Source organism: Melozone crissalis, unplaced genomic scaffold (assembly GCF_028551555.1).
Source record: "Melozone crissalis strain CALT ecotype California unplaced genomic scaffold, PUWL_Pcris_2 ptg000030l_1, whole genome shotgun sequence".
Classification (NCBI taxonomy): domain Eukaryota; kingdom Metazoa; phylum Chordata; class Aves; order Passeriformes; family Passerellidae; genus Melozone; species Melozone crissalis.
Window position 1 is genome coordinate 104,243 of NW_026535808.1, and position 24,924 is coordinate 129,166.

Consider the following 24,924-nt stretch of genomic DNA (forward strand, 5'->3'; position numbering starts at 1 on the left):
TTTAGGGGGGGCTTTGGGGCATTTGGGAATTTTGACGGGTGATTTTCAGTTGATTTAAGGCTATTTTAGGTGAATGTGGGTATTTTTGGGGTTTTAGGTGATTCTAGGGTGATTTTGGGCACTTTTGGAGTCATTTTGGGGGAAATCGGGGTGATTTAGAGTACTTTAGGACACCCCCTCACTCTCCATCTCTCCGCCGCAGACCCCAGGCCGCGCGAGCGCGCCCGATCTCTCCTCTTCCCGGAGCACCGCGGCATTTGTCGTCATGCAGCGGCTGCGGGTCCCAGGCGCCCGGAGCGTTGTGGCACTTGTCCCCGGCCGCCTCCGGAGAACCGGCTCCCTGCCCCCCGTCCGGCGGGTGCGCAGCGACCCCCTCCTCGCTGGCGCGGCCGCCCGGCGCCGTGGCGCGCCGGCCGCGCGCGCGGGTTCCCTCCCGCGTCTGAGGCGGTGGGCGTGGAAGTCGGCCTTATGTGTGTACCGCAAGGTACTGGCGGCCGACACCGATGGCCACGGGGAGCTGGACTCGGGGACACTGTTGCGGTGGATGGAGCAGGTCGCCTGGCTGGCAGGTACGTGTCTGAGAGTTCATTTTTAGAGAAAGACCTTCGATGACAGTTTTCTAACTGAGTGAGTTAGTCACTATCGTCTAGTCTCATCTCCTGATGTTACCCATAAATACAAACACCCTTTACAACAGAATCGTTACAAAAAATGTAAACTTTAATCTTACTTAGCTTCTGTTTTTTCCTAAGGGTCTCATTGCAGAGTTGCATTGGTCCCTCACACGAAGAAGACGGACCTGGTGCCTGGCCTGTCAGGCACCAGCGCAGGGGCGAGTGCCTGCTGCAGGTGCAGAGTGCTAACTGTGTCCTTGTGTCTCTTTTGAAGCTGAGAAACATGCCGGTGTGCCCTGCACGACAGAGTCCATGGATGAAATTGTGTTCGGAGACACTGCCAGGTACAAACCAGCTGACAGCACTCAGATGTTTCCCTTCTGCAGGCTCTTATTTGGCAGAGATAAACTGAGGCATTATAAAATGGGAGACAGCAGACTCGTGGACAGCCACAGGGCTGAGTCTCAAAACTGCTCTTTTCTACCTGTAACCTGACCCATGCAGAGAGCAGATCCATCTCACAGGGCAGAAATAAACTCTTGTTAACTTCACTTGGCAGTTGGGATGCCTGGTGAGAAACTGATAGCATCTGGCTCCGGCTTATCAGTTCTGCTTATCTCTGTTAAATAAGCAATGCTACCTATAAAACTTACTGTTACCAGTGTTTTTATTGCTGCAAGGTCTCTTTCGGTTCACTTAACATCTGTCTCTTTCAGCTATTTTATAAAAAAGATAAATGTTTTACATTCACTGAGCACTGAATTAACTGAGTCTACAAATAACAGAGGACTGAACTTGTTTTACCATTTCTCATGGTTTTCAGTGGCAGAGGAAATAGGCCCTTTATTCCTAACGCATACCTTTACAGAAAGCTGAAGCCATTACTTTCTGGGTTTAGTGTGGTTTCACACAGGGCAATCTAGGAATTAAGGAGAGGTTAGATAGGATAGGCTTGGTTGCAGGGGACAGTGCACATGCAGTTTTTGTGGCTGTGAAAAGAGCAACGCTGGCTGATGGCAGTTAAAAACTGTTCATAAGTGTAAAATAAGCATCCGCTCAGACTTGAGACTGTTAGGGCAATGCCCATTAGAATGAGAACTAAAGCCAGTGACAAAGAAGAGAACGTGATCGTACCAAATCTGGAACTCAAAAGAGAATTTCTCGGTCTGTTTCACAATATTGAAGTGTTTGTCTTGTCTTGATTTGCTCTGTGTTTTTACTTTTCCTTCCAAATTTGTTTCTGAATATTTCTATTTCTTCTCTCACTTGTAATACCAATGTTCCATTTGTAATAAGAGTTTCAGGTACCAATCTTGTAACTGTGAAAGAAATTATTTAAGAAATTATTTTTCTCTGCCAGGTCATCCCTAACATCCTTCATGTAGTTTACTGTGCAATTTCCTCAATTTTGCCACATCTAGTTCATTATACAAACATCTTGCATAAATAAAAGAACTCTTGCTTCTCTCTCTGGTAAATTAATAAAATAGTTTAAGTAAGTGGCTTACTGGAAGGTTTATTTACCTAAGCCAGGTGACTTAATTCTTCTGCAGGGATTAAGTCTTCTGTGTTTATTATGTAAAGAGAAATTGTCACACATCTATATAGTTCAAAACTTATCTTTATACCATGATAACCTCTCCATCCTCCTGTAATACACAGCAGTTCAGTGTATTACTGAACTGCTGATTTTAAATTGATACCTCTGATTTTAAATTGCATTTATTTAAATGTTGTTAGTCTTCTGTCTGTGAATGATAGTCACTTCATTCTGGTAAATTTCTGATAGTTTTAAGTGGAAGTGTGGTGTTGTGTGACTTCTGCCCCTGCAAATCTGTAGCTTTGACCACTCTCCTATCTGGGAGGGAGCTGGTGGCTCCCTTAGCTGTGCAGTTGGGAACAATTGCCTTAAGAGTTGTGCTTTTTCTTTGCAATAAATAATGCAAAAACTGCTTCTGAGCATCTCCTGCAGAGGCTAATGAGGGCTGTGCACCTGCAGCTGGCCTTGGTTCTTTGCACTGACCATTTCCCCTGCCCTGTGCACCCAAAGGATTCCACCTTGGGTTTCTTGGGTGAGAACAAGAAAAAGAAAATTGCTGTCTAGTTTGTTGTTCCTGTCAGGTCCTCTGGAAGAGCAGGTTTCCTGTTTCCCATTTCCCATTTCCCATTTCCCATCCTACTTCTGCAGTGGAATAAGCAATTTAAGTAAGCCTTTACCTCAGTCCTGTTCTTGGCCAAGACTTGGAACATGAATTCTTTCCCCCTCCAAGAGCACTTTTTCCCTGGAGTTATCTACTCATGTGCACACCCCTGTGTGCCAGGGGTGCTTGTGGAGTGTGTCTGAGTGCTCCTGCAGCTGTATGGACTCCGTGATTTCTGCAGGATGTGCTTGTGAGCAAAGCCAGAACTCCTGGCTGTGCCTGAGCACACCTGCTGCCATTCAGACACCGGCAGAGAGAAGCAATGTTGCCATTAAGGTTGTGCAGTGGCTCTAATTTTATTGACCAAGTCTGACTGGAGAATAACAGTGTTGAATTGAACAGTGAAAAATTCACTTTTCTTCAGTGAATTCTCAGTGCAGTGTGGAAGACACAGACTGATTAATGAGATGTTCTTCACCACTTTTAGGAGTACACAGAGAGGCAAACTCAAGCCCTTATAAAGCTGCATGTTTGCCTGCTATAAGGTCTTACTCTTCTTAACAGGGTTGGAGAAATTCTTGCCATCAGAGCAAAGGTGAACATACAAGTCAAAGCCCGCATAGAGGTAAGAGATCAGCACTCTTTTTTCTAAAGATATTGAAGGAATAGAGCAGAGTTGGGAGCAGCAGAGGAGCACAGCGTGGCTCCAGGTTTATTTGCTCCAGATATCTGCAGATATCTGAACAATGACACTGCCCAATGGCACTGCTTTCAGAGTGCTACAGTTGTGTGTTTCCTGTTAAATGATCCATGTCAGAGTAGCAGCTGGGCCCCAAAGAATTGAAGCCTTTGGCAGGTGGAGTGGGCAGGATGGGAGAGGTGGTGTTGGTCCAGGCCAGATCCACAGAATAGGTGAAGTTCAAAGCATTTTTGAAACTTTTGATACAAATGTACGTATCTCAGGTGTACACATGATCTTAATCTTCATACTGCAGGCAGTATGCAATGCCTTGCCTGATCACTTCAAATCAGAACTGAACTTTGGGGGTGCTTTTTGTGCACTCCCATCGTTATGAATGGGAGTGATGCATCTCACAGGTAATGTATTCCAAAAGTTTCTAAAAATTAGAAAAAATCAGAATTTTGGTGTGTGTCAGGCCTATGCCACAGGATCGAATCCAATGTTTCACGTGCAAGTGTTTCATTTTGCTTTGCACCCCTAAACACACTTTTTTTGCACGTACAGACCTTAGAAACTCATTCAGATGGGGGCTCTGAATGCCACAGAAGAAAACGGAAGATAATATCCATAAAACTACGTTTAAGTGTCTTTCCTGGTCTTGTAATTTTACCCTACAAGTGATGCTAAACAAACATAAAAGTTGTGGTACTAAAAAACCTTTCAGGGTTGACTGAATATTGTGATCGCCAGATATGTATTAGTGATTAGAGCAGGTTTTTTACCTTTTTGCTTTGGGTGTAAGGGACTGATAAAAACTGCACTGTATTGTCTCAAATCAGTTGACTATGATGTAAATACTTCTTTTGTCTCCTTCTTCCACCACCTTCTTCCTCATAGGTTGGCATAGAGGTGACAGTAGAGGATGTTGTAACGAAGTATGAAAAGATTGTGACTATGGCATATGCAACATATGAGGCCAAACCAGCTGGTGCTGAAAAGGTATTTTTCCTGCTTTCTCCTAAGCTTGGAGTGACTGAGTTTCTGTGAAATAACCCACCTTTTCTGGTCGTGTAACACAGCAGAAGCACTGTTTATTCTGATCAGTGATAGGAAAAAAGCACTAAGTTCAGACTTTTTCAGATAGAGTCTGGAGGTTTATTTCTAATTTGTTTCTCTGAAATGGTTAGGTTGTTGTTGCTGCTGTCATTACTATTATTATTATTATTATTGTTATTGTTTTATTGTTATTGTTTCCATTTCTATTTCCATCTCCTTTTGCACATTTGTTCATTATAGAAGTGACATCTTTGAGGCCTGCAGTTTTGACGGAGGCAAGCCGTGAAAGGGAGATCCTTGTGAGTCTCTCTCCTTTTCAGAAGTTGATTGCAGAGTGGGCTCTTTTATCTTTTACTTCCCCTCTTGGGGAGGTTGTTCAGACAGAAGTCATTATTTTTAAGCTCACTTCCAATCGAAATTGGTTCTTTGCCATTTATGTTGATTGGTTTTCACACCAGGGTTGTTTCTTCTCCCCAGTGTTTGGAAATCAGTCATGGTACCATTGGCCTTCACATCACTGTGCCAGACAGGCACAATCTTTTTAGAATTTTCTTGTAGAGAAGGCCAGACACTCCTCAGACTCTCCTAAAAAAAAACTCCCTTTGCATTTAAAATTCTGCTTTCTTGAATGTGACATCGTGGATCTGACTTTCCTGTCTGACTGCATGTGTTATGACAGCACATCTGGCTGTCATAAACATCCACTGGAGATTGGCAGAGTCATCCCGTGAGCAATTAATACATCCAATCACTACTGCTCTCTCTTCTGTGAGGATGTGCCACAGTTTGGAAAAGAAACAGACTGGAGCAGTTCTGCTAAAACTAAAGCCCAGCTCTTGTCTCTGAAAGGCTAATGGCTAAATTTCTGATAGCACTAAAATGTTATCAAGTAAGAATTGTTTGTTCCTACTTTGATATCATACTCATAACATAAACCAGTTCACCTTTTGCCCAAATTTCTGGGGACATTAATTCAGGATTGAATTGGTGATGATTAACTAAGATTAGGCTTAAGACAGGAATGTCCCAGAGGGAGTTTGAGAGTTCAGTTCAAATTCCATGACAAACTAAAATCTCAGAGACATTGAAGAATATTTTTTTCAAATCCACTTTTCTAAACAACTGTTTCTAAGGTTGAACAGAGAGAATGTCAATATAACCACCCTCTTAATATTTTAACTGGGCCACATGGGAGAATCTAGGAAGCTCTTGAAAAGGGCTGGAAAGGAGGCAGCGAATCTGGAAGAGGGTTAGAGGGAAGAGTCAAAGGCTGAGAAACATTAGTGGCTGCACTGCAAGACACAAAATGTTGAATTTGTCTGTGGTGCACTGCTTTGTGCATTATTTTAATGCTTCTGAGGCTAGGCCTTCTAGACAAATCTCACAAGTGATTGTTCAGTGTCACCTGTGGTGTAATTATCCACATGGAGTAATTTTCTTTAAATTACTACATTTGCTTTGGATGCAGTTTGTCATTGAACTGAAATACACAGGAATTTGCACTGACACCACTGACCAGTGCAACTGTATTTATTTTCTGGTTCCAAAATTCTATCCTCAAACCTTCATATTAAGTTCATCTTTTCCTGTCTTTTTTATTTCTTGTTTTTTTTCTTAAATGAGAACTGTCTTCAACACTGTGTGCTGTCATGGATGTTTGTATTCAGAAGCTAAAAGCACTTTGTCATTGAGTTTTAATGAATGATTCTGAAAGGATAATGCAGAATCTCTTGAACTTTATACCCCATGTTAGTTGTATTATTGAACTGGTCATCTTGGACAGCTGATAGGAAAAAGCTGTATTGGAATAGAAATCCCAATATTACCAGTTAGATTGTGCCTGGGCCAGTCTGACCCTCGCTGCTGGGCCAAAGGCAGCAACTGTGGTGTAAATCACCCCAGAGATACCTTGGCTGCTGGAGATTGCAGCTGGGCACTGAGCAAGTCCAGGCTTGTCAGGAACTCCGTTTACCTCAGGAGAGAGAGCTTCTGGCGATGGTGAAGAGAAAAAGGAGAGGATTCCGCTGCAGGGTTCAATGTCCAGAAGTTTATTCCATGGTTACGGAGGTCTGGACGGCAGCAGCTGCTCCAGCAGAATAGAACCGCATGGTCTCATTAACCTTTTAAGCTCAGGGACAGGGGGAGGGGAGGTACAGGTGAGCCACCCAACCAGGTGAGGGGGGCTGGGTCTCAGCGGGGGGGACGACACCCAGACTGGCCAATGACCCCTGGGCATAGGGGCATCTTTTGAACTTGACCAACCACAGGACACCTCACTGGAATGTTGAGCCTGATTGACAGGACTCACTCAGCATGGGGGCAAGGGGGAAGGGAGAGAGGTATAGGCACACCTGGGAAAGGGACCCAGAAGCTCAAGACACACCGCAACAAGCTGTAGAAAATGCTGATGCCATTTAAAGTTCAAAGTGCACTTTGTTACAATTGTGACATTCAGAATTGTTGTATTTTTTTCCTCTCCATTTGCACAGATTGAGCCAAAACCCATAGAGCTTCGGTCTGAAGAAGACTACCTGGAGTACTTCCTGTCTCTGGACAGGAGCATATTCCGTAGGGACTATTCGAAGGTCCTTCAGAAGGTGATGCAGGAGAGCAGTAAGGAAGGTGAGTTTTCTACTCAGCACAGAAGGTGGAACAAACACTTATGAGCAGCTGGAAGGAAGGAAAAAAGCAGGCAAAGCATCTCCTTGGGGTTGTGGTGTCAGGTAGAAAAGTCTGTGCCAGATTTGTGGGTAGAGGTGCCAGAGGTGTGTTAGGCAGTTACTCTAACAGAGTGGTATTTCTTTGTCTCTCAGAAAGTCCAGATGTAAAAACACAGGGTTGAAGGCCAGGTGTGCATTAAATAGATGTGAAATGCAGATCTTCATGTGGTTCTGTGTGTGAGGTTTCACAGGTTTACAGCAGTAAATAAACTTCTGTGACACTAGTTGTGATGTGGACAGAAGCAGGACATTCATTCAGGCTTATGGCCATGTCTTTGCCAGAAAGGAAAGTAAGAACTATGTTTATGCCCTGAGATGATTCCCAGCAAGCAGAAGTTTCACTATGTGGAGGTCAAAACAGGTAAAAAAGTTAGAAGAACTGAACAAAGAAACAGGTTCCTCGTTATTTATGGTAGTAATTTCTGTTCTTAAAGAAAGTTGTGCTTGTAAGTTGTTGTGTTCCCTCACAAAAGAAATTACTCAAAGCAGTTAGGAAAATATGCTGGTATTTGGAAAATCTGAGCTGTAGCTCCATGTATAAATAACAGGCATTGTGTGGTTTTACTGAGGAGAGATTAAACCTGTTATAAACAAAAATCTAACCTTAACAATTTAGTAAGACTTCGTAGAACAAGAAAACAAGCTATTTGTCTTCATGGTAACTGTCCCACAGGGTTGCAGTTTAATAACCTGAGTGACAAATCAGAGGTTGATGGGTTTTGTCTCCACTGCCTTTCCTGGAAATTTCTTTGAAGGATATTATATATTGTAGCACTAATTCACCTCCTTAAGGAGACAGAACAAGCAGAGTGGGAGAAGAGAGGAGAGAACATTGTGTGTAAAGGCTGCTAGGGAGCAGCACATGTACAAATCATACCCTGAAAGTGAGGTTTGTTTGACGAGTGGATCTTAGGGAACACCTTGAGTAGGTCCAAAGTACAAGTCAGTCATATGTGTCCACACACTTACATAATCACAAAGTTAGCTAATTATGCCACAAGTCAAAAGCACAATTCAGGTCAAGCAGCTCCTAGCACAGATAGGCACTTTTAAAATTACTTGATGTAATCTCATGCCTAAATCTTTTCCTGTGAAACACGACCGAGAAGAATTGAGATTAGCGTGAGGATGCAAGGCTGAACACTTGAAAGTGACATCAGAATTGTTCGGGTAATACAAGGCGGTTCAGATCCTCATTTCAGTCATTTCGCGCAGGTGTTATCTCAGGCAATTAAAAATTTGTAAGAAGGTGAAATAAGTCCTGCTCTAGTCTTAATTCAACACACCTGTAGGGGTGCCCATCAAACACAGTGCAGAGTCTTTGACAGACATTTGAGTTGGTGCTGAACTGCTCTGACAGCCCCTGAAAGCCAGCACACGCTGGGGCTTCAGCTGCTGCTCCCCTGCAGGACCTGCCCCTGACAAAGGGACACAGAACTGTCCTGACACAGGGACTCAGAACTGCCCCTGACAAAAATGGCACAGAACTGCCCCTGGTACAGGGATGTGGGCATGCGCTGAGGGCTGGCAGTAGCAGCTCCTGGGAGAACAGAGAAAACGTCCAGCTTCTTATTGCTTCCCTTGCAAACCACAAGGCTCTTCTGTGCCTTTCTGTTTGTCGTCTTTTTGCTGAGTCTGAACAAGCTGCTCTCTTCACTGGGTGTGCTTTCTTCTGAAAGCATTCATTGATTCATTGCTGCTCTGTTTCAGATCTTTCTAAAGATGAACAGGCCATTTCAACCGAGCACACCTATGTCCAGAGCATGGAGCTTGTCCTGCCTTCGCACACAACCCAACAAGGGAACACCTCTGCTGGACAGATAATGGATTGGATACAGATGGTGGCAAGCATCTCAGCAAGGTACTTTCCTCCAGCATTGTCTCTGCATGTGGTTCTAAGTGGATGTGCTTTTAACGTTCAAGGTTTCACAGGGATTTATTTTATGAAGAATACAGACCCAGGCCTTTGTGACTTGTCTTCCTCCTCACATGACAGGAGGCCTTTGAACTATTTAAGTGGTCCGTCTCCCACAGCATGCCATGCCACTGAGACTCAGGCATTATTCTGTTACACATACAGAGCCTAAGGCAAAAGAGGCTGTGTTACCTTTCTGGGAATCTTTGCAGAAGGCTAACATTGGATACAGGAACGGAAACCTGCTCTCCTTGTGCCTGGTGCAGTGCTTTAGAAACAAAGTTAGTTGTTTAACCAGGATCAAACCAATGCTCACCCTGCATCAAGTGGCATCCAAAAAGGAACAGCCTGCCAGAACTTAGTCTGCAGATCCTCGTGATGCCAGAAGACAAATAAGTCAGAGAAAAAGGACCCACATAAACAGGCTCTGTTTGGTTGGTGTGTGCACAGAATGGATGCACAACCCTCAGCAAGTCCCTTGACCTTTCTGTCCCTCTGAGTTGCACATCCTATGGCTTGCAACAATTTTAGCAGTTTAAAGAGCTCGGGCATCTTCAGGTGAAGAGAACAAAATATATTTTGTGACGCTGCCTGCCAGTGTGACCCAGGCACATAATCACTTAATTCCTCTTCCCTGGAGTCCAACCCTTGTTTGTCTCCCTTCCTGTTCCTGGGCACTGCACAAAACTTCTTTGGAAGCAGCACTCAAGTTTCAGTCTGAATTCTCCTTGCATACCGAGTGACCTAATGCACTGCAGGGACGTTAGATATGTTTTCCCTTTTTATCTTTAATAATCAAATGACTTCTCCATTCATTATTCCTGTGGTTTTGATTTGTATCCAGTGGTTGTACTGATAACAACAGATTTTCTGTAGTAGTTGGATAAACAACTTGTTTTAGTAACAACAGAGTGCACTGACCCTACCCCCGTGTGCAATTCCAGTGGCTTGAAGGGACTGCTGCAGATTTTTGCCGTAATATGACTCAGAATATTTACCTGTTTTCATCTGATAAGTTTTACCTTGTGGGAGTCACATTTAGATTTAAAAAAGGAACGGAGACATCAGCAAATGGAGTACTGGACAAATTTTCTTTGAACTAATTCATGTCAAACATGATTACTCATGTTGAGAATTTCAGGAGTAATAGCTGGTGTCAGAGGCTGGTTGAAAGCAGAGATGTTGTAGTTTTTGCTGGAGAAGTAACTACTCTCACTATGAACCTTTTGTGAGGCCACTCAGACCCTACCTCTGAAGGTGCCAGGTAAGAGTTTCTATGGCCACAAACAGTGATGGAGGAACAGGAGAGGAGGGATAAGCCTGAAAAAATAAAATTCTAAGGGCGTTTTAAAGGTTACTCACTCTCCTTCTCACTTCCCCACCACCTTTTTTTGGTCAATGCATAAAATTGTGCAGATAGCAATAAAACAATTTGAATATTAGTAATATTAGCTTGAACTTGATGGATACTTTCTTATTCCTTACATTTTCAATAAAAGCATTCAGGGTGTACTTTTCCAGAAAGAAATTAATATTTAAGCCTGATTTCTGGCTTGTTCCTCTCCTCATCATTATTGTGTTTGCATCTTTAGAGTGAACATTGTAAATAAAATCAACGCTTAGCATTTTAAATCAGAGGAGCAAATTATTTTAATTTAATTACAAAGTAATTCCAATGTATTATTGAAGAGATGTACCAGCCAGTTAATTAGCTGCAGATAATTGTGTGCATTTAAAAATACCGGTACATTAGTTTTCAAAGTGCAGTTGAGTTAAAAGCTAGAAGTGCTACAAAACTGTATTTTGAAATTTAGGAAACCTCACCATGGAACAGTCTATCCTAGATGTGCACGTGGGCTCCTTACTGAGAGCAATGTGTTGCCAAAAATAAATGTCATATATTGTAAATTGTCCCCTCTTCCTGTGATGCGCAGACTTCCCAGTAGAAAGTGAGGGGCTTTGAATACATGCAGAACTGATGAAGAAACCTGATTTTTTCCTGCTCCAGAGAGCTTGGAAACAATATTCTTTTCACTCAGAATGCATCTGGTAGCCATGTGACGGTTTTTTAATTCTCATTTCATATCATACTAGCAGAAAGCATCTAAAACCAAGCGAAAAGTACTAATATTAAGACTAGGTAACTTGACATGGCATTGCTTGGACACTGTCCCTGGTGCTCAGCCTTCTGTTCAGGTTTTCTTTAATTGTTTAAAGGCCTTAAGGTCTGGCATTTTTACACTGCTCAGGGGCCTGCTCCCCATGCAGTCCTGCAGAAAGCAATGAAACTGTGAGGTAAGCGGTTACGCTGTAGGTAAGGGATTCGTGGTCTGGCTTTGAGAGAGGGCAGTCTCAAGCAGTGGGAATTAATTGGCGTTTCTAAAACGTGCTGGAAATGTAACAGCATGGCATAAGTGGTATCATGATGGCTGAAGCTCGAGTTACATGCTCTTGGAGCTGACCGTGCTAGCATGGAGTAGATCAGTGTAATTTAGTGACCTTCCAGGTCCTGCAAGCCCTGTTTCTGTGGTCAGTCACGCTGGCTGTGATTTTAGCACAGCTGTGTTTCGGTCTGTCTCTCTGTGTTTCTGTTTCAGCCGCCTCTGTCGGTCACAGCCATTCCTAAAGGAAATTAGCAGGTTCACATTCTGGCGGCAGTCCGTTGAGTATGACCGCCTGCTGTTCAAGGCCAGTGTTAACAACACTTTCAAGAGCAGGTAAGGCTCCTCATCTCTCGTCTCCCTGGGCATCTCCAGCACCAGCCTACACTGTGTGTTTCACGTTTCATCAGTAGGATTTTCATTAGTCAATTAGTTATTTTTCAGGTGGGACTTGGAGGCATGTATCTGTATCTGTAACTTCCTATATGTGCCCTTTTTTTGGTTTCACTTTTATCAGTGGAAGTTTTTTTAAAGAAATTGTTCTCTGACTCTCAGTTTAAAGATCATTTGTCACCAAATCCCACTCCTGCAAATTCAGACAATAAATATTCCTCTGAAAATCAGGGATTTTCAAGGGCTGAGTTGCTCCCAGAGATCTGACTCCTCAGAAGATTCCAGCTTCTTGCCAGGATCTTCCCATCTTGGCATTTATTGACAGACTGCATTCTATTTATTGCTTATTTTTGGTAACACTATTTAGCTACTGCCATCGTTTATTTTATTTCAAAGGTGTGCCTGTCCAGATTGAGTAATTGATTTGCTATGCTACAGACGGTATTTGAGTCAGGCTTCCTGCACACCTGCAGGCACTGCAGTCCTCTCCAGAATGTCTCAGGGCTGATTCTGCACCACTGGCAGCAGCTCAATGATTTATTTAACCTGTCCTTGCAGTGTGGAGGTTGGTGTCCGTGTGGAGGCTTTCAGCGCTGAGGAGTGGGCCCAGGAGTGCCCGGAACCGCAGCGCATCTGCAGCGCATTCCTCACTTTCTCTGCTTTGGACGAAAAAGGGGAGCCATTCACCTTCCCCAGGGTCAGGCCCACTACTCAGGTGAGCTCTCAGCAGTGGGGTGGCACCACAGCCTTGCTGGGGAAGCAAGGACCAAGCAGGGCACTGCAGTGCATCTTCTTGCTGGAGAGAAAAGCTCCAAATGAAGTGCTTGCCCTCGAGTGCGAGCTTTGTTATTGTCAGCTTTAGTCTTCCAAAAGTGAGAGGCTCCGTGGAGAATCCTCATGACAGAGATTCTGTGGTTGATGGAGAGAACCACAGAGAAGAAGAATCTGATGTGTTAGGAGATTTTTCCACTTGTCTGTTTCTCGTGCAAGTTCCACTGACCAGATGAAATTTATAAGTATTCGGTGAATAGTTATTTTTATAAACCCTTAACAAAGGTGAGAAATAGAGTGAATAAAGAAGTCTGTGGGAATCAAATCCCATGATGTGGGTGGGCTTTCCAGTCGCTTTGACATGGAGATCTCAGTTCATGTTTCCCTGAAAGTGGTTCGTGAAGCACTTGAAGCAGTTTGACTGCTATTGTTGAATTATTTGCTGTGTTAACACCTGTCACTAATCCTCCTGCTCCAGTTACAAGAATTTTAGAGAGCCAGTGTAGGCAGAAATGAAATTATTTTTTAACATCAGAGACCTTATTTTTTATAGGATGGGAACTAGACAAATTAATCAAGGTGTCTTATGTACTCACTGGGGCAGTAAGTTTACTACTGCGCACTGCAGGCTGTCCAAGAGAAGAAACTGACTTTGAAAAATACAATTTCCCTTTGTGCTTTGAACACCAGATGATGATAAATTAGGTTAATAGTTTATTTGGTGAATGGCACGTTTAGAAAGAGCAGAATGTGTGGTGCACTGCCCAGCTGCAACTGCTTTAGGACCAAAGAGCACCTGGAGGATGCTGCAATAATACAACTCTTCTATCCCATTGTTTTTTTTCAAATTTCAGAGAATATTGCTTAGGCAAAAAGTAAACCACTGGTTTTCTGGGTTAGCTTGTGGAAAGGCCACTGCACAATTGCTCTTTATTTGCTTGTATTTTTGCTCTGGCATTTGCCCATCTGGAATAAATAATTTTTAGTTGTCTTTTTTCAGGCTTTGTTCTAAAATAATGAGATTTGTTGCTCTCTGGTTCACTTTTCCTGCAGGATGATGAGAGAAGATTTTATGAAGCTGCTGTGAGGAAGAGATTTCTGTTCAGCAGGTATAGCTGGGTCACTGGCAGGTCTTGATTTTGAAAACTTAATTTCATAATCCTCTAAATAAAGTAATTGAACTCCCCTTAACATATATATGACTGTTATATGGCATACATTTGCAAATAATTTTGTTTCAATGGCACTGAAATTGTTAGAGGCTTCTTGTCTCAAAGCTGCTTTGCTCTGGAGGTTATTGTGTTTCACTGTCTTTCTTGGAAAGAAAAAGCAGTTATTGCAAACCAAAACTTGATAAAGTACCTGTATTTAAAAGACACTTAAACCTATAGAAAGTGATTTTTCCTAGCATACACAGATGTGTAAAGAACCAGTTTATGCTACTGTCTCTTTTTAATTATGTTTTAGTATGTCCATCGTTTACGCCAGAGCAGAAGAGCCCAGTGATATGTGGGAGGAGAGAAACAAGGTAATCTGTAGGTGCATAAAAAGCTGTATTTGTGCACCTTTTGGGGTGTGTGAAGCAACTGTTCAGGCTGTGGCAGTACAGGTGGACCCTCGGAAGTTTTGTGGTAATCGTGAGGAATGGATGGATGTGTAACACAGTGAAATGTCTCTTTTGAAAAGGGGGAGTAGATGGTTCACTACTGCTCTAAGAGTGAGTTCAATAGAAGGATATAAAATAGTCTTTAAAACGCGTGCATACAAGTGGTCCCTTAAGGTCTCCTGCAGATTTATCCCTCAGTATCCCCAGCTGTTATAAAAGCTGAATTCTCCTGTGGAGGAAGTAGTTTGGGGTTTTGGTTTTTGTCTTTATCCAGCCACAGAATGTCTGAAAAATTGGAAACCATTTAGTAAGTGCTAAAAGTGGGGGGAGAGATAGCACCAGCGAGATGAACATTGGAATAGCTTAATGGAAAGATAGGGGAAATAATTTTCATTCCCAGATTCCCTGCACCAAGTGTCTCTGGTTTGGACATGATGGGCCACTGACTGTGTCCATGTCCTGTAGTGAATGATGAATTTAGGTGGATTTATAAATAAATTAAATGCTGTTTCAGTGTCCAGTTTTTGTAGCTAAAGCAGCTTCTTTTCCTTTTTTTTTTTTTTTTTTTTTTTTTTTTTTTATGCAGAGCAACAAATGTAAATATGCACACAATGATAAAAATCGCTTGGTTAAGATTTATTTCCTGTGAAATCAAAACCTGTCATAAACACTCTGAGGCTGTATTCCCTTTATGGAGTGGTTAAATGAGAACTCCATCCACTGTAGCCAAGCACAAAGAATGGCTATATTTGCATTTTCTTTGCTTGTGAGCCTGCTGTGAAAAACAATTGCCGAGATGGACCCAGCTTGGTAGCAAAGAAGAGGTTAATTTTTGAGTAGATTCTAATTGCTTAAGAGGAAGATGGACAAAACCATTAATTCGGCGGTCTGAGAGGTTATCTGTATTGTCTCCCTGGTGGTCAAAGTTGCTCTTCACAGCTTTATAACTGGAGAAGCTGAAAATAGTGTTTTGTTGTCCTTTAATTAAGATTGTTTTGCCAACAGCCATGTGAGTGCATCAGGAAGCCACTGGAAGTGTTTTAATTCAGAAACTACTGAAGTGTGTTTTCCCTTACAAGGAGAATAAACATTTGTTTGCAGTTGAAGCATAATGATGGGGAAAAAGAGCACCTCATTTCTGCAATGTTCAGTGAAATGTACCCTTACCCCTCCATTTACAGACACGTGTCTTGTGTTTCAGGCGTACTTGAATTACAAAAACATTGCCGCGTTGACCTACGTGGCAGAGAAAACAAAGTGGAAAATAGCCTTGGACAATTCTGAGGATAATGTAAGTGCCGAAAAGAAATTACAGAAATCTGAAAGCAGAGCACCTCCCTGTTTGTGAAGGGTTGTTATAAACCCAAAATCAGTGAGGACACCTGTGTAAACCAGTTCTAGCAGAGGAGGACGCTGCTAGGAAAAGCAGGAGACGGGCAAGGGAAAACAGGGTGTTAACCCTGTTGCAGTGCATGTTTTCCAGAAAATGGAGAGACACCTGGCGTCTGCCAGGGCTGAGTTTCTGAAATGGGGTTAGTGACTGGCAGTTTACTTCCAGATCGTGTCAACCCAGAGGTGTTTTGGGACAATAAATGACTTTTTCAGCATTTTAGTCTGACCTCCTGTGCATTGCAGGCTATGGAACATTGCTTAGTGACTCTTGCATGTAGACAATAGGATACTTAATAAGGGCAGATACAAATCATGAGGAATTCGAGTGATGGCAAAGCTGCCAGTGCTGTGTGTAGGTTGTTCCAGTGGTTAAATATTTCAGTAAATACTGCTGTGCCAAATAAACAGCAAGCAACTCTGTATTTGTATTTAGAGCTGGGAAAAGCAAGCTTGAAATAGCTCCTGGAGACAGGCAGAGACAACAACTGGGGTTGTTCCTCCTGGGGAAGAGGAGGCTTTGGGGAGACCTTGAAGCACCTCCCAGTACCTAAAGGGGGAGGTACCAGAAGTCTGGAGAGGGACTGCACAAGGGGGAATGATCCTAAAGTGCAGATCTGTTCCCTTTTCCCTGCAACTGGAATGACCCCAAGCTGACTTGACAGTTTTTGAAGGTAAAAAATGGCATTCTTTGTGTCTTTGACACAAAGCCACAAGGCTTGTAAGGCTGCAGAGATAATCCAGCCTTGCCAATGTTCACTTAGCAGAGAGGCGTTTTGACAGCTGCACCTCCTGCTTTTATTTGTGATTTCTCAAGTCTAGAAGACTCCTAGAACAACATGATTTCTGTTCTGTGCCATAGAGGAATATTGATGCAGACCTCCTGTAGATGGTTTTTAAAGCTCTTAAGCATTTAATTTTACACCAAACTTTACTTCAGAAAGGTGCTTGCTGGATTAAGTTGGGGTTTATTTCCTCTTCCAAGATAGGACAATCCAGAGAAATACAAAATCTGTGTTGTTGCGGAAATGCAGAAGAAACAAAACATTGCTCATTTTTGATGCAGAAAAAGAAAACCAAAACAACAAACCTTCAAAAGTGATGATGAACCTTATGAATTTTGCATCACTTGGAAATGCAAATCTGTTAAACTTCTCAGGATTTGAGAGGCAATAAAGCACATGAATTTGGGAGTAAAATTCGCTAATTCTAAACACTCTGTTGTACCCATCCTCTTCCGTTTTATGGGGTTTGTGGGAGGTGACAAACCCTTCTTGTGTGTGCATTGTGATGTACAGGTTATTCCCTTTGAATTCTCTGTTTTGGGGTTTAGGCCTATGAATAGAAATAGACCCAAAATAATCAAGGCAAGATAGTACAGGTGGGGAACGAGAGATGCAAAACTGTGATTTTAAGTAGTTATTCAGAGTGTCATTAGTTCTGGGTGCTCTGCTTCACAGAAGAGAGCAAAGGAGAAAAAGAAGGATATTTTGGAAAGGGAAGTGGGCGTTTACTCTAGGGCAAGAGGGCTAAGCCAAGGTGTGGCTGATTTGCCTGGACAAAAGGGTGTGGCATTTCCCAGGAACTCCTGAGAAAATCTGCCTGAAGTCCTAACTATGTAACATTTATGTATCTAAACATTTACAGTAATAATTCTTTGTTTCTAATACATGCTGCCTTTATTTTTCCCAGATAAAAGTCTTTACTGACGAGGAGGGTGATATTCGGTTAATGAAGGTGGAGATGGAGGTCAACGTGCCATTTCACATGGCCGCCTTTCTACTCTTGGATTTCAACCATCGACCAACATGGGACAAACACATCCAGTGAGACCCTGTCCCTGTGTGGGGCTCTGAGCCCCCTCTCCTCTCCTCTCCTCTGTCACAGGCACATCCAGTGACACCCTGTCCCTGTGTGGGGCTCTGAGCCCCCTGGCCTCTCCTCTCCTCTGTCACAGGCACATCCAGTGACACCCTGCCCCTGTGTGGGGCTCTGAGCCCCCTCTCCTCTCCTCTCCTCTGTCACAGGCACATCCAGTGACACCCTGTCCTTGTGTGGGGCTCTGAGCCCCCTGGCCTCTCCTCTCCTCTGTCACAGGCACATCCAGTGAGACCCTGTCCCTGTGTGGGGCTCTGAGCCCCCTCTCCTCTCCTCTCCTCTGTCACAGGCACATCCAGTGACACCCTGTCCTTGTGTGGGGCTCTGAGCCCCCTGGCCTCTCCTCTCCTCTGTCACAGGCACATCCAGTGAGACCCTGTCCCTGTGTGGGGCTCTGAGCCCCCTCTCCTCTCCTCTGTCGCAGGCACATCCAGTGACACCCTGTCCTTGTGTGGGGCTCTGAGCCCCCTGGCCTCTCCTCTCCTCTGTCACAGGCACATCCAGTGACACCCTGCCCCTGTGTGGGGCTCTGAGCCCCCTGGCCTCTCCTCTCCTCTGTCACAGGCACATCCAGTGACACCCTGCCCCTGTGTGGGGCTCTGAGCCCCCTGGCCTCTCCTCTCCTCTGTCACAGGCACATCCAGTGATACCCTGCCCCTGTGTGGGGCTCTGAGCCCCCTGGCCTCTCCTCTCCTCTGTCACAGGCACATCCAGTGAGACCCTGTCCTTGTGTGGGGCTCTGAGCCCCCTGGCCTCTCCTCTCCTCTGTCGCAGGCACATCCTGTGAGACCCTGCCCTGTTAGGAACAAAGTGTTGTAAGAGTTTGACATCAGACATTTATTAATCAAAATATGGGGTTTGGGTTTTTTTAGTGTAGAAGTAAAATTTGGTTTGTGCTTAGTCTGGTTCCAAAATACAGAGTGCACTGTATTTTTCAAAAGAATTGAATGCTCTGTATCATTCAAAGGCAGGGATAGGACAGAGGTCAACTTTTTCTTAAATAAGCACTGCTCCAGTCCTAGGCAGGTGTATGTTAAAAGTTTTTGTACAAAAACCCAAAACTAGTAAAAAAAAGAAAAAGTTTAAAGTAAGAACTGAGGTGGATATATTGTGCATGCTAGCTTTAAAAATTAGGGAAAAGCTGGACTCCTTCATGTTTGTGCTGTTGGAGACACTGATGCTCAATTTCACAGTCAAAATGAGAAATCAAGAAATGGGGTCCTTCAAAATGCATATTTTCAAAAAATAACATGTTTGAAAGTTTGTATGATTTGAAACAAGTTTTGGAATGGCTCTAAAAGGTGTTTGGGGTTTTTTATTTACCTTTTATGGTGTAGAATAGTGATTAGAGACAGTTGAATTGAAATTGTACTGATTTGATATGGTGAAGCATTTTCAGTTAGTTATTCCATCCTGAAAGATTTTTACCTGAGGGTGGAACTTCAGGGATATTTGAAAATCTGCAAACTCTACTGAATTTACAGCTTGTAACAAACAAAACCTAAAGAAATCCTGCTGATGAGGTGTTGCAGAAAACCTAAATGTTTCACTCTCTCCGCCTTGCTGCTGGAACATGAAAATGAACGGTCCAGTGTCAGGATGAGCCTGTTTGCACTGAGTTTGTTGGAGGAGCTGCAGTTGCACACACAGGGCCTGAGGTGTGTGCTAAATGTCTTCACAGAGCATGTAAGGTCGTGGAGGATGTGAGTCAGAGCGAAAAGATTTACCATCTCACGTCTGGCCCCACGGCAGGCCGCCAGCCCAAGGATTTTGTCGTTCTGGTATCCCTAAGGGAGCCGTTGCAGGCAGAGTGAGTATGGCTCTGATTTTAACTCTGAGCACTTTGGGGACGCAGTCTGGGGTGCTGTCACCTTGAGCTGTCACTGGGTGACAAAAGGGCATTTTGCTTTGTAAGGAGTGAGATTCCTTGGTTGATGCCTGAGTTTGTACAGCCAGATTTGCTTTGCAATGTTAGGGTGCAATGAAATAAATACAGATCATCACAAATTTTTAGCATAGTCCAGTATTGATTCCCTGACAGTGACTCTTTGGGAGTGGTCTACCAGGAGGGCAAATAGGCCAGAATTTCAAAAGGGCAAATGGAGAAAAAAACTCATGTCCCAGAGAGCATGTCAGTATGCTGAAGCACCTAGCTGGGAGTTTATTTGTTCTTTGTTTGAAGTGACTTTGTACTCCCATTCCACGTAATTATAGGGTTTTTATTTAGTCAAGGAACTTCTTGAAACCTCACACATTTGTTGTGTCTGTAAATTCTGCCGAGTCCCTTGCTCAGTTTAACATATCCTGCTTTTTAAAGTTTTATTATTGTTATTAGATCTCCTTTTGTTCTTACACAGTGAAACATGGGCAAATGGAACGTTTTGGTCTATCTTACCTTCCTCTATTCTGTTTCTTTTTCACATTCAGTGATTCTTCCAGTTAGCCCTAAAAGGCAGCACTCTGTATTGTGCTTGCCTTCCCCCTCCATGAGGGGATTGAATGAGTGTGGATACCTTTACTGTGGCCACACTGTGAAGCCTCTGGGTAAGGGTTGTTCCCTGATGCAGTAAACATGAGCTGAGGAGAGCAGGGTAAATTAAAAAGAAAAGGTGGGGAATTGTTCTCTGGCTGCTACAGAGGTCTCCCGCACTGGGCTCTGTGTGAAGCCTCACTGAGGCTCAGCAGGGGCCCAGCTTTGAGCCAGGATCGTGCAAAACACCCGAGCTCCTCTGCCCTCCTGTGAAAAAGATGTGTTGTTGTCACTCCCATGAATGTTTTCAACAAGAGGAAGGGTGTGATGTGTGGTGTTGTGAGGTCTCCCCAGGATGAGGTGAGAGATGAGAATTGACTCCATGTTCTCAGAAGGCTGATTTATTATTTTATGATATTATATTATTAAATTAATATTAATATTAATATTAATATTAATATTAATATTAATTTAATATTAATTTAATATTAACATAATATTAAAGGAAATGCTATACTAAAACTATACTAAAAAAAGAGAAACGATACATCAGAAGGCTAGACAAGAATGATAATGAAAGCTCGTGATTGACTCAGAGAGTCTGACACAGCTGATGGTGAGTGGTCATTAATTAAAAACAATTCACATGTTTGGATAAACAATCTCCAGCTACATTCCAGAGGAGCAAAACATGGAGAAACTGAGGTTTCTCATCTTCCCAGGAGAAGAAATCCTGGTGAAGGGATTTTTCAGAAAATATCACGGTGACAGTGATGCTTGTCCCCGCCCTGCAGCTTGCCCTACATCGTAGCGGTGAAGTCTGTGACGCACAAGGCGATGCCCGCACGCCTAGGGTACAACAGGGCTCAAGACGTCTGTTCTGGATTCCAGATTCACAGGACCGGCATCTGCTCCTGCACTGTGAGTAACCCTGCAGGGCCCAGCTGTGCCCCCTGCCCTGTCCCCCTGCCCTGGGGCTGTCACCTCGCCTGAGCTGAGACTCCAAAAAAGGAGTTCAGTCTGGGTGTGTGTGGAGTCTGCCTTGCCCAGCTTTGGCCAATCTGACTGTTAGAAATGAGCCCTGAACCCCGACCCCTCCAGACTTCTAAAACACACCCCTAGAGGATGTGCATTGCACTGGCCTCTGGCGGTGTGTCTGTCTTTCCGCTGACTACAGAGGCCAAGGAATTAGTTCAAATTAAATTCATCGCTTGCACTTTCATATGCCAGGAATCTCACAATCTGATTCCCATCTCTGGACCCATGGCCAATCTTCTTTGCCATGGGAAGGCTAAAACTTTTCCATTTAAGAAAACACATTTCTGAAAACTTTCAGCAGCGCTTGGTGGCTGCAGTTCCTTTTTTGGGGCAGCAGGTTTGCTCACAGAGCACACATATTTGATATGTTATACACAAGTGTTTCTTGCTGCACTGCTCTGTACATTTACCTGCAGATGCTGGAGGGCCTGGGAGCAGAGAGGAAACCAGATCACTGGGGTGCTGTAAAAAGGCATGCTTTTTGCAAATTATTGCCTTCAGTTTCACAAGCACTGTGTGCTTCTATTCACATCCATGAAAGCTATGGTACTCATCCAGGCTCTGCAAAAAAATGGCTAGCTTGCAATCCATAGGCTTTTTTGTTTCGTTTACTTTTGTACAAACAGGTCTGCTACTTCCTTCCGTTATCATCACGAATTACGTCCTTCCTAACTGCAGATAAGGTTACTGACGCATCAAGCTCAGTCAAAGACACTGCGTTGGCCTGTATCAAGTTCTTAGAGGGGAAATACTTGGAGGAATGGGCGCAAAGAGCTGTGAAGGGACGTTTAAGCAGTGTGATATAATTGTGATTGAAATTCCTGCAGTCCTCTTCCCCTTTTAAAAATGTGCTTTGATTATTACTAAATGAACATACACCCCTTATCTCAGTCTCCACAGCAGCACCAAGAAATCTAAAATGTGACCTCTAATCACTGTATTGTTTGGCAATATTTTATTAAAAATAATCACCTGTACAAATAAATAAAATAAAATATCCCCACAAAATTTAATTTCCCATATTTGTTTTTTGCTGCAAGAAAAATATGTGAGGGAAGGTCAGGGTGCACTTCTCCAGTAATACTGGTGGATGCAGGAACTCTGTTTGGAGTTGGTTTCTTAATTTTTCTGTTTAATATCCACCAGGTTTTTTCTTTTTACAAAGAAAAGTTTACTCCCAGCTCACCAAGGCGTGGAAACACTGCAGATTTTTGAGCATTTTCTTTGAAAAATAAGTAAGTAAACTAAGAAAGCTTCTCACTTGCTCTCCAATTCCTTAGGGGTGTGTTTCACCAGAGGTTTCAGAGGAAGGGCTGGATTCTGTTAGTGAACACACTGAAATGACCCAGTGTGCATGACCAATTCGGTTAATCGCAGATAATTACCACTACAACCATCAGGAACTGCACCCCAAGCCCAGCAGCCCACAGGGCTGATCTGAAGCTTCACAAGACTGCTCAAGCTGGAACATATGGAGGAATAAGTTCATTATTCCTAAAAGGAAAAGTCAAAACCAAACCAGAATCCAACAAGAGCCTTTAGAAAACACCCACAATTCCTTTAATAAAGCAGCCACTTGCTGTGCTCCTGTTGCTCCCAGCTTTACAGTGCACCAGGCAAGTTTGGGAGGCAAACCGGGAAAATGAGGGGAGACAGAAAACCAACAGTTCCTCTGCAGCTCGCTTGATTTTCTGGATCCGCTCTCTGTCATCAGCACTGGAGTGCAGCAGCACAGGAGAACTCTTTGAGAGGCCGGAGCCTTCAGAAAGTGACAACCTTGGGTCACTTGGGCCGCGCTCTCTGCGGCGCCGGCGCGGCCATGACATCCTCGTGGTCCGCGCTCAGGCCGGGGATCCAGTGCCCGACAGTCACCTGCTCTGCAGGGCACAGGAGAGCGGTGCCAGGCCAGCCCTGCCCCCTGCACGGCCTGGGCTGAGCCCCAGCAGGGCAGCACACCCAGCACTGCACACATTGGCTCATAAACAATTTCAGCTGCTGAGTGGCCTCCTCTGAGAACACAGCTGGAGATTTACCAGGTCACCCTTCACTGTCCCCAGGTGAGACCCCACCTGCAGAGCTGCATAGCTCTGGAGGAGCCTTGGGGCTGCTGTGGGGCAGGGCTGGGACCCCAAAGTCTGTGCTGGGCCCAAAGCCCAGAGCCCTGTGCTGGGCCCAGAGCCCCTTGCTGGGCCCAGAGCCCAGAGCCCCTTGCTGGGCCCAGAGCCCCGTGCTGGGCCCAGAGCCCAAAGCCCAGAGCCCCGTGCTGGGCCCAGAGCCCAGAGCCCAAGGCCCAGAGCCCCGTGCTGGGCCCAGAACCCAAAGCCCAAAGCCCAGAGCGCCGTGCTGGGCCCAGAGCCTAGAGCCCAGAGCCCTGCTGGGCCCAGAGCCCAAAGCCCAGAGCCCCGTGCTGGGCCCAGAGCCCAGAGCCCCGTGCTGGGCCCAGAGCCCAAAGCCCAGAGCCCCTTGCTGGGCCCAGAGCCCAAAGCCCAGAGCCCCGTGCTGGGCCCAGAGCCCCGTGCTGGGCCCAGAGCCCCTTGCTGGGCTCAGAGCCCAGAGCCCAGAGCCCCGTGCTGGGCCCAGAGCCCAAAGCCCAGAGCCCTGTGCTGGGCCCAGAGCCCAAAGCCCAGAGCCCAGAGCCCCATGCTGGGCCCAGAGCCCAAAGCCCAGAGCCCGGAGCCCAGAGCCCGGTGCTGGGCCCAGAGCCCAGAGCCCAAAGCCCAGAGCCCAGAGCCCAGAGCCCTGTGCTGGGCCCAGAGCCCAGAGCCCAAAGCCCAGAGCCCCGTGCTGGGCCCAGAGCCGAAAGCCCAGAGCCCAGAGCCCAGAGCCCCGTGCTGGGCCCAGAGCCCAGAGCCCAAAGCCCAGAGCCCTGTGCTGGGCCCAGAGCCCAAAGCCCAGAGCCCAGAGCCCCATGCTGGGCCCAGAGCCCAGAGCCCAGAGCCCCGTGCTGGGCCCAGAGCCCCGTGCTGGGCTCAGAGCCCCTTGCTGGGCCCAGAGCCCAGAGCCCAAAGCCCAGAGCCCTGTGCTGGGCCCAGAGCCCAAAGCCCAGAGCCCCGTGCTGGGCCCAGAGCCCCATGCTGGGCCCAGAGCCCAGAGCCCCTTGCTGGGCCCGGAGCCCCTTGCTGGGCTCAGAGCCCAAAGCTCAGAGCCCCGTGCTGGGCCCAGAGCCCAGAGCCTCGTGCTGGGCTCAGAGCACAGAGCCCAAAGCCCAGAGCCCCGTGCTGGGCCCAGAGCCCAGAGCCCCTTGCTGGGCCCAGAGCCCCGTGCTGGGCTCAGAGCCCAAAGCTCAGAGCCCCGTGCTGGGCCCAGAGCCCAGAGCCCCGTGCTGGGCTCAGAGCCCAGAGCCCCGTGCTGGGCCCAGAGCCCAGAGCCTCGTGCTGGGCTCAGAGCACAGAGCCCAAAGCCCCTTGCTGGGCTCAGAGCCCAGAGCCCCTTGCTGGGCTCAGAGCCCAGAGCCCAAAGCCCAGAGCCCCGTGCTGGGCCCAGAGCCCAGAGCCGCTTGCTGGGCCCAGAGCCCCGTGCTGGGCTCAGAGCCCAAAGCTCAGAGCCCCGTGCTGGGCCCAGATCCAAGAGCCCCGTGCTGGGCTCAGAGCCCAGAGCCCCGTGCTGGGCCCAGAGCCCAGAGCCCAGAGCCCAAAGCCCAGAGCCCAGAGCCCAGAGCCCTGTGCTGGGCCCAGAGCCCGGAGCCCAAAGCCCAGAGCCCCGTGCTGGGCCCAGAGCCCAGAGCCCCTTGCTGGGCCCAGAGCCCCGTGCTGGGCTCAGAGCCCAAAGCTCAGAGCCCCGTGCTGGGCCCAGAGCCCAGAGCCCCGTGCTGGGCTCAGAGCCCAGAGCCCCGTGCTGGGCCCAGAGCCCAGAGCCCAGAGCCCAAAGCCC

General features: G+C 45.7%; 1 protein-coding gene across 1 annotated transcript; it reads left to right on the forward strand.

The window, feature by feature from the left end:
* Nucleotides 1–469: 469 nt before the first annotated feature.
* LOC128939998 (acetyl-coenzyme A thioesterase-like) lies at nucleotides 470–23,067 on the forward strand (the record flags this gene model as incomplete). Its single annotated transcript, XM_054281318.1, has 15 exons — nucleotides 470–569; nucleotides 889–958; nucleotides 3,320–3,380; nucleotides 4,335–4,436; nucleotides 6,983–7,115; nucleotides 8,924–9,074; nucleotides 11,726–11,845; nucleotides 12,461–12,617; nucleotides 13,727–13,782; nucleotides 14,141–14,201; nucleotides 15,481–15,570; nucleotides 17,361–17,494; nucleotides 19,228–19,356; nucleotides 20,811–20,937; nucleotides 22,663–23,067. Coding segments are annotated over 15 exons (1,896 nt in total), but the record flags the coding sequence as incomplete, so codon positions are not given.
* Between the last annotated feature and the right edge of the window lie 1,857 nt (nucleotides 23,068–24,924).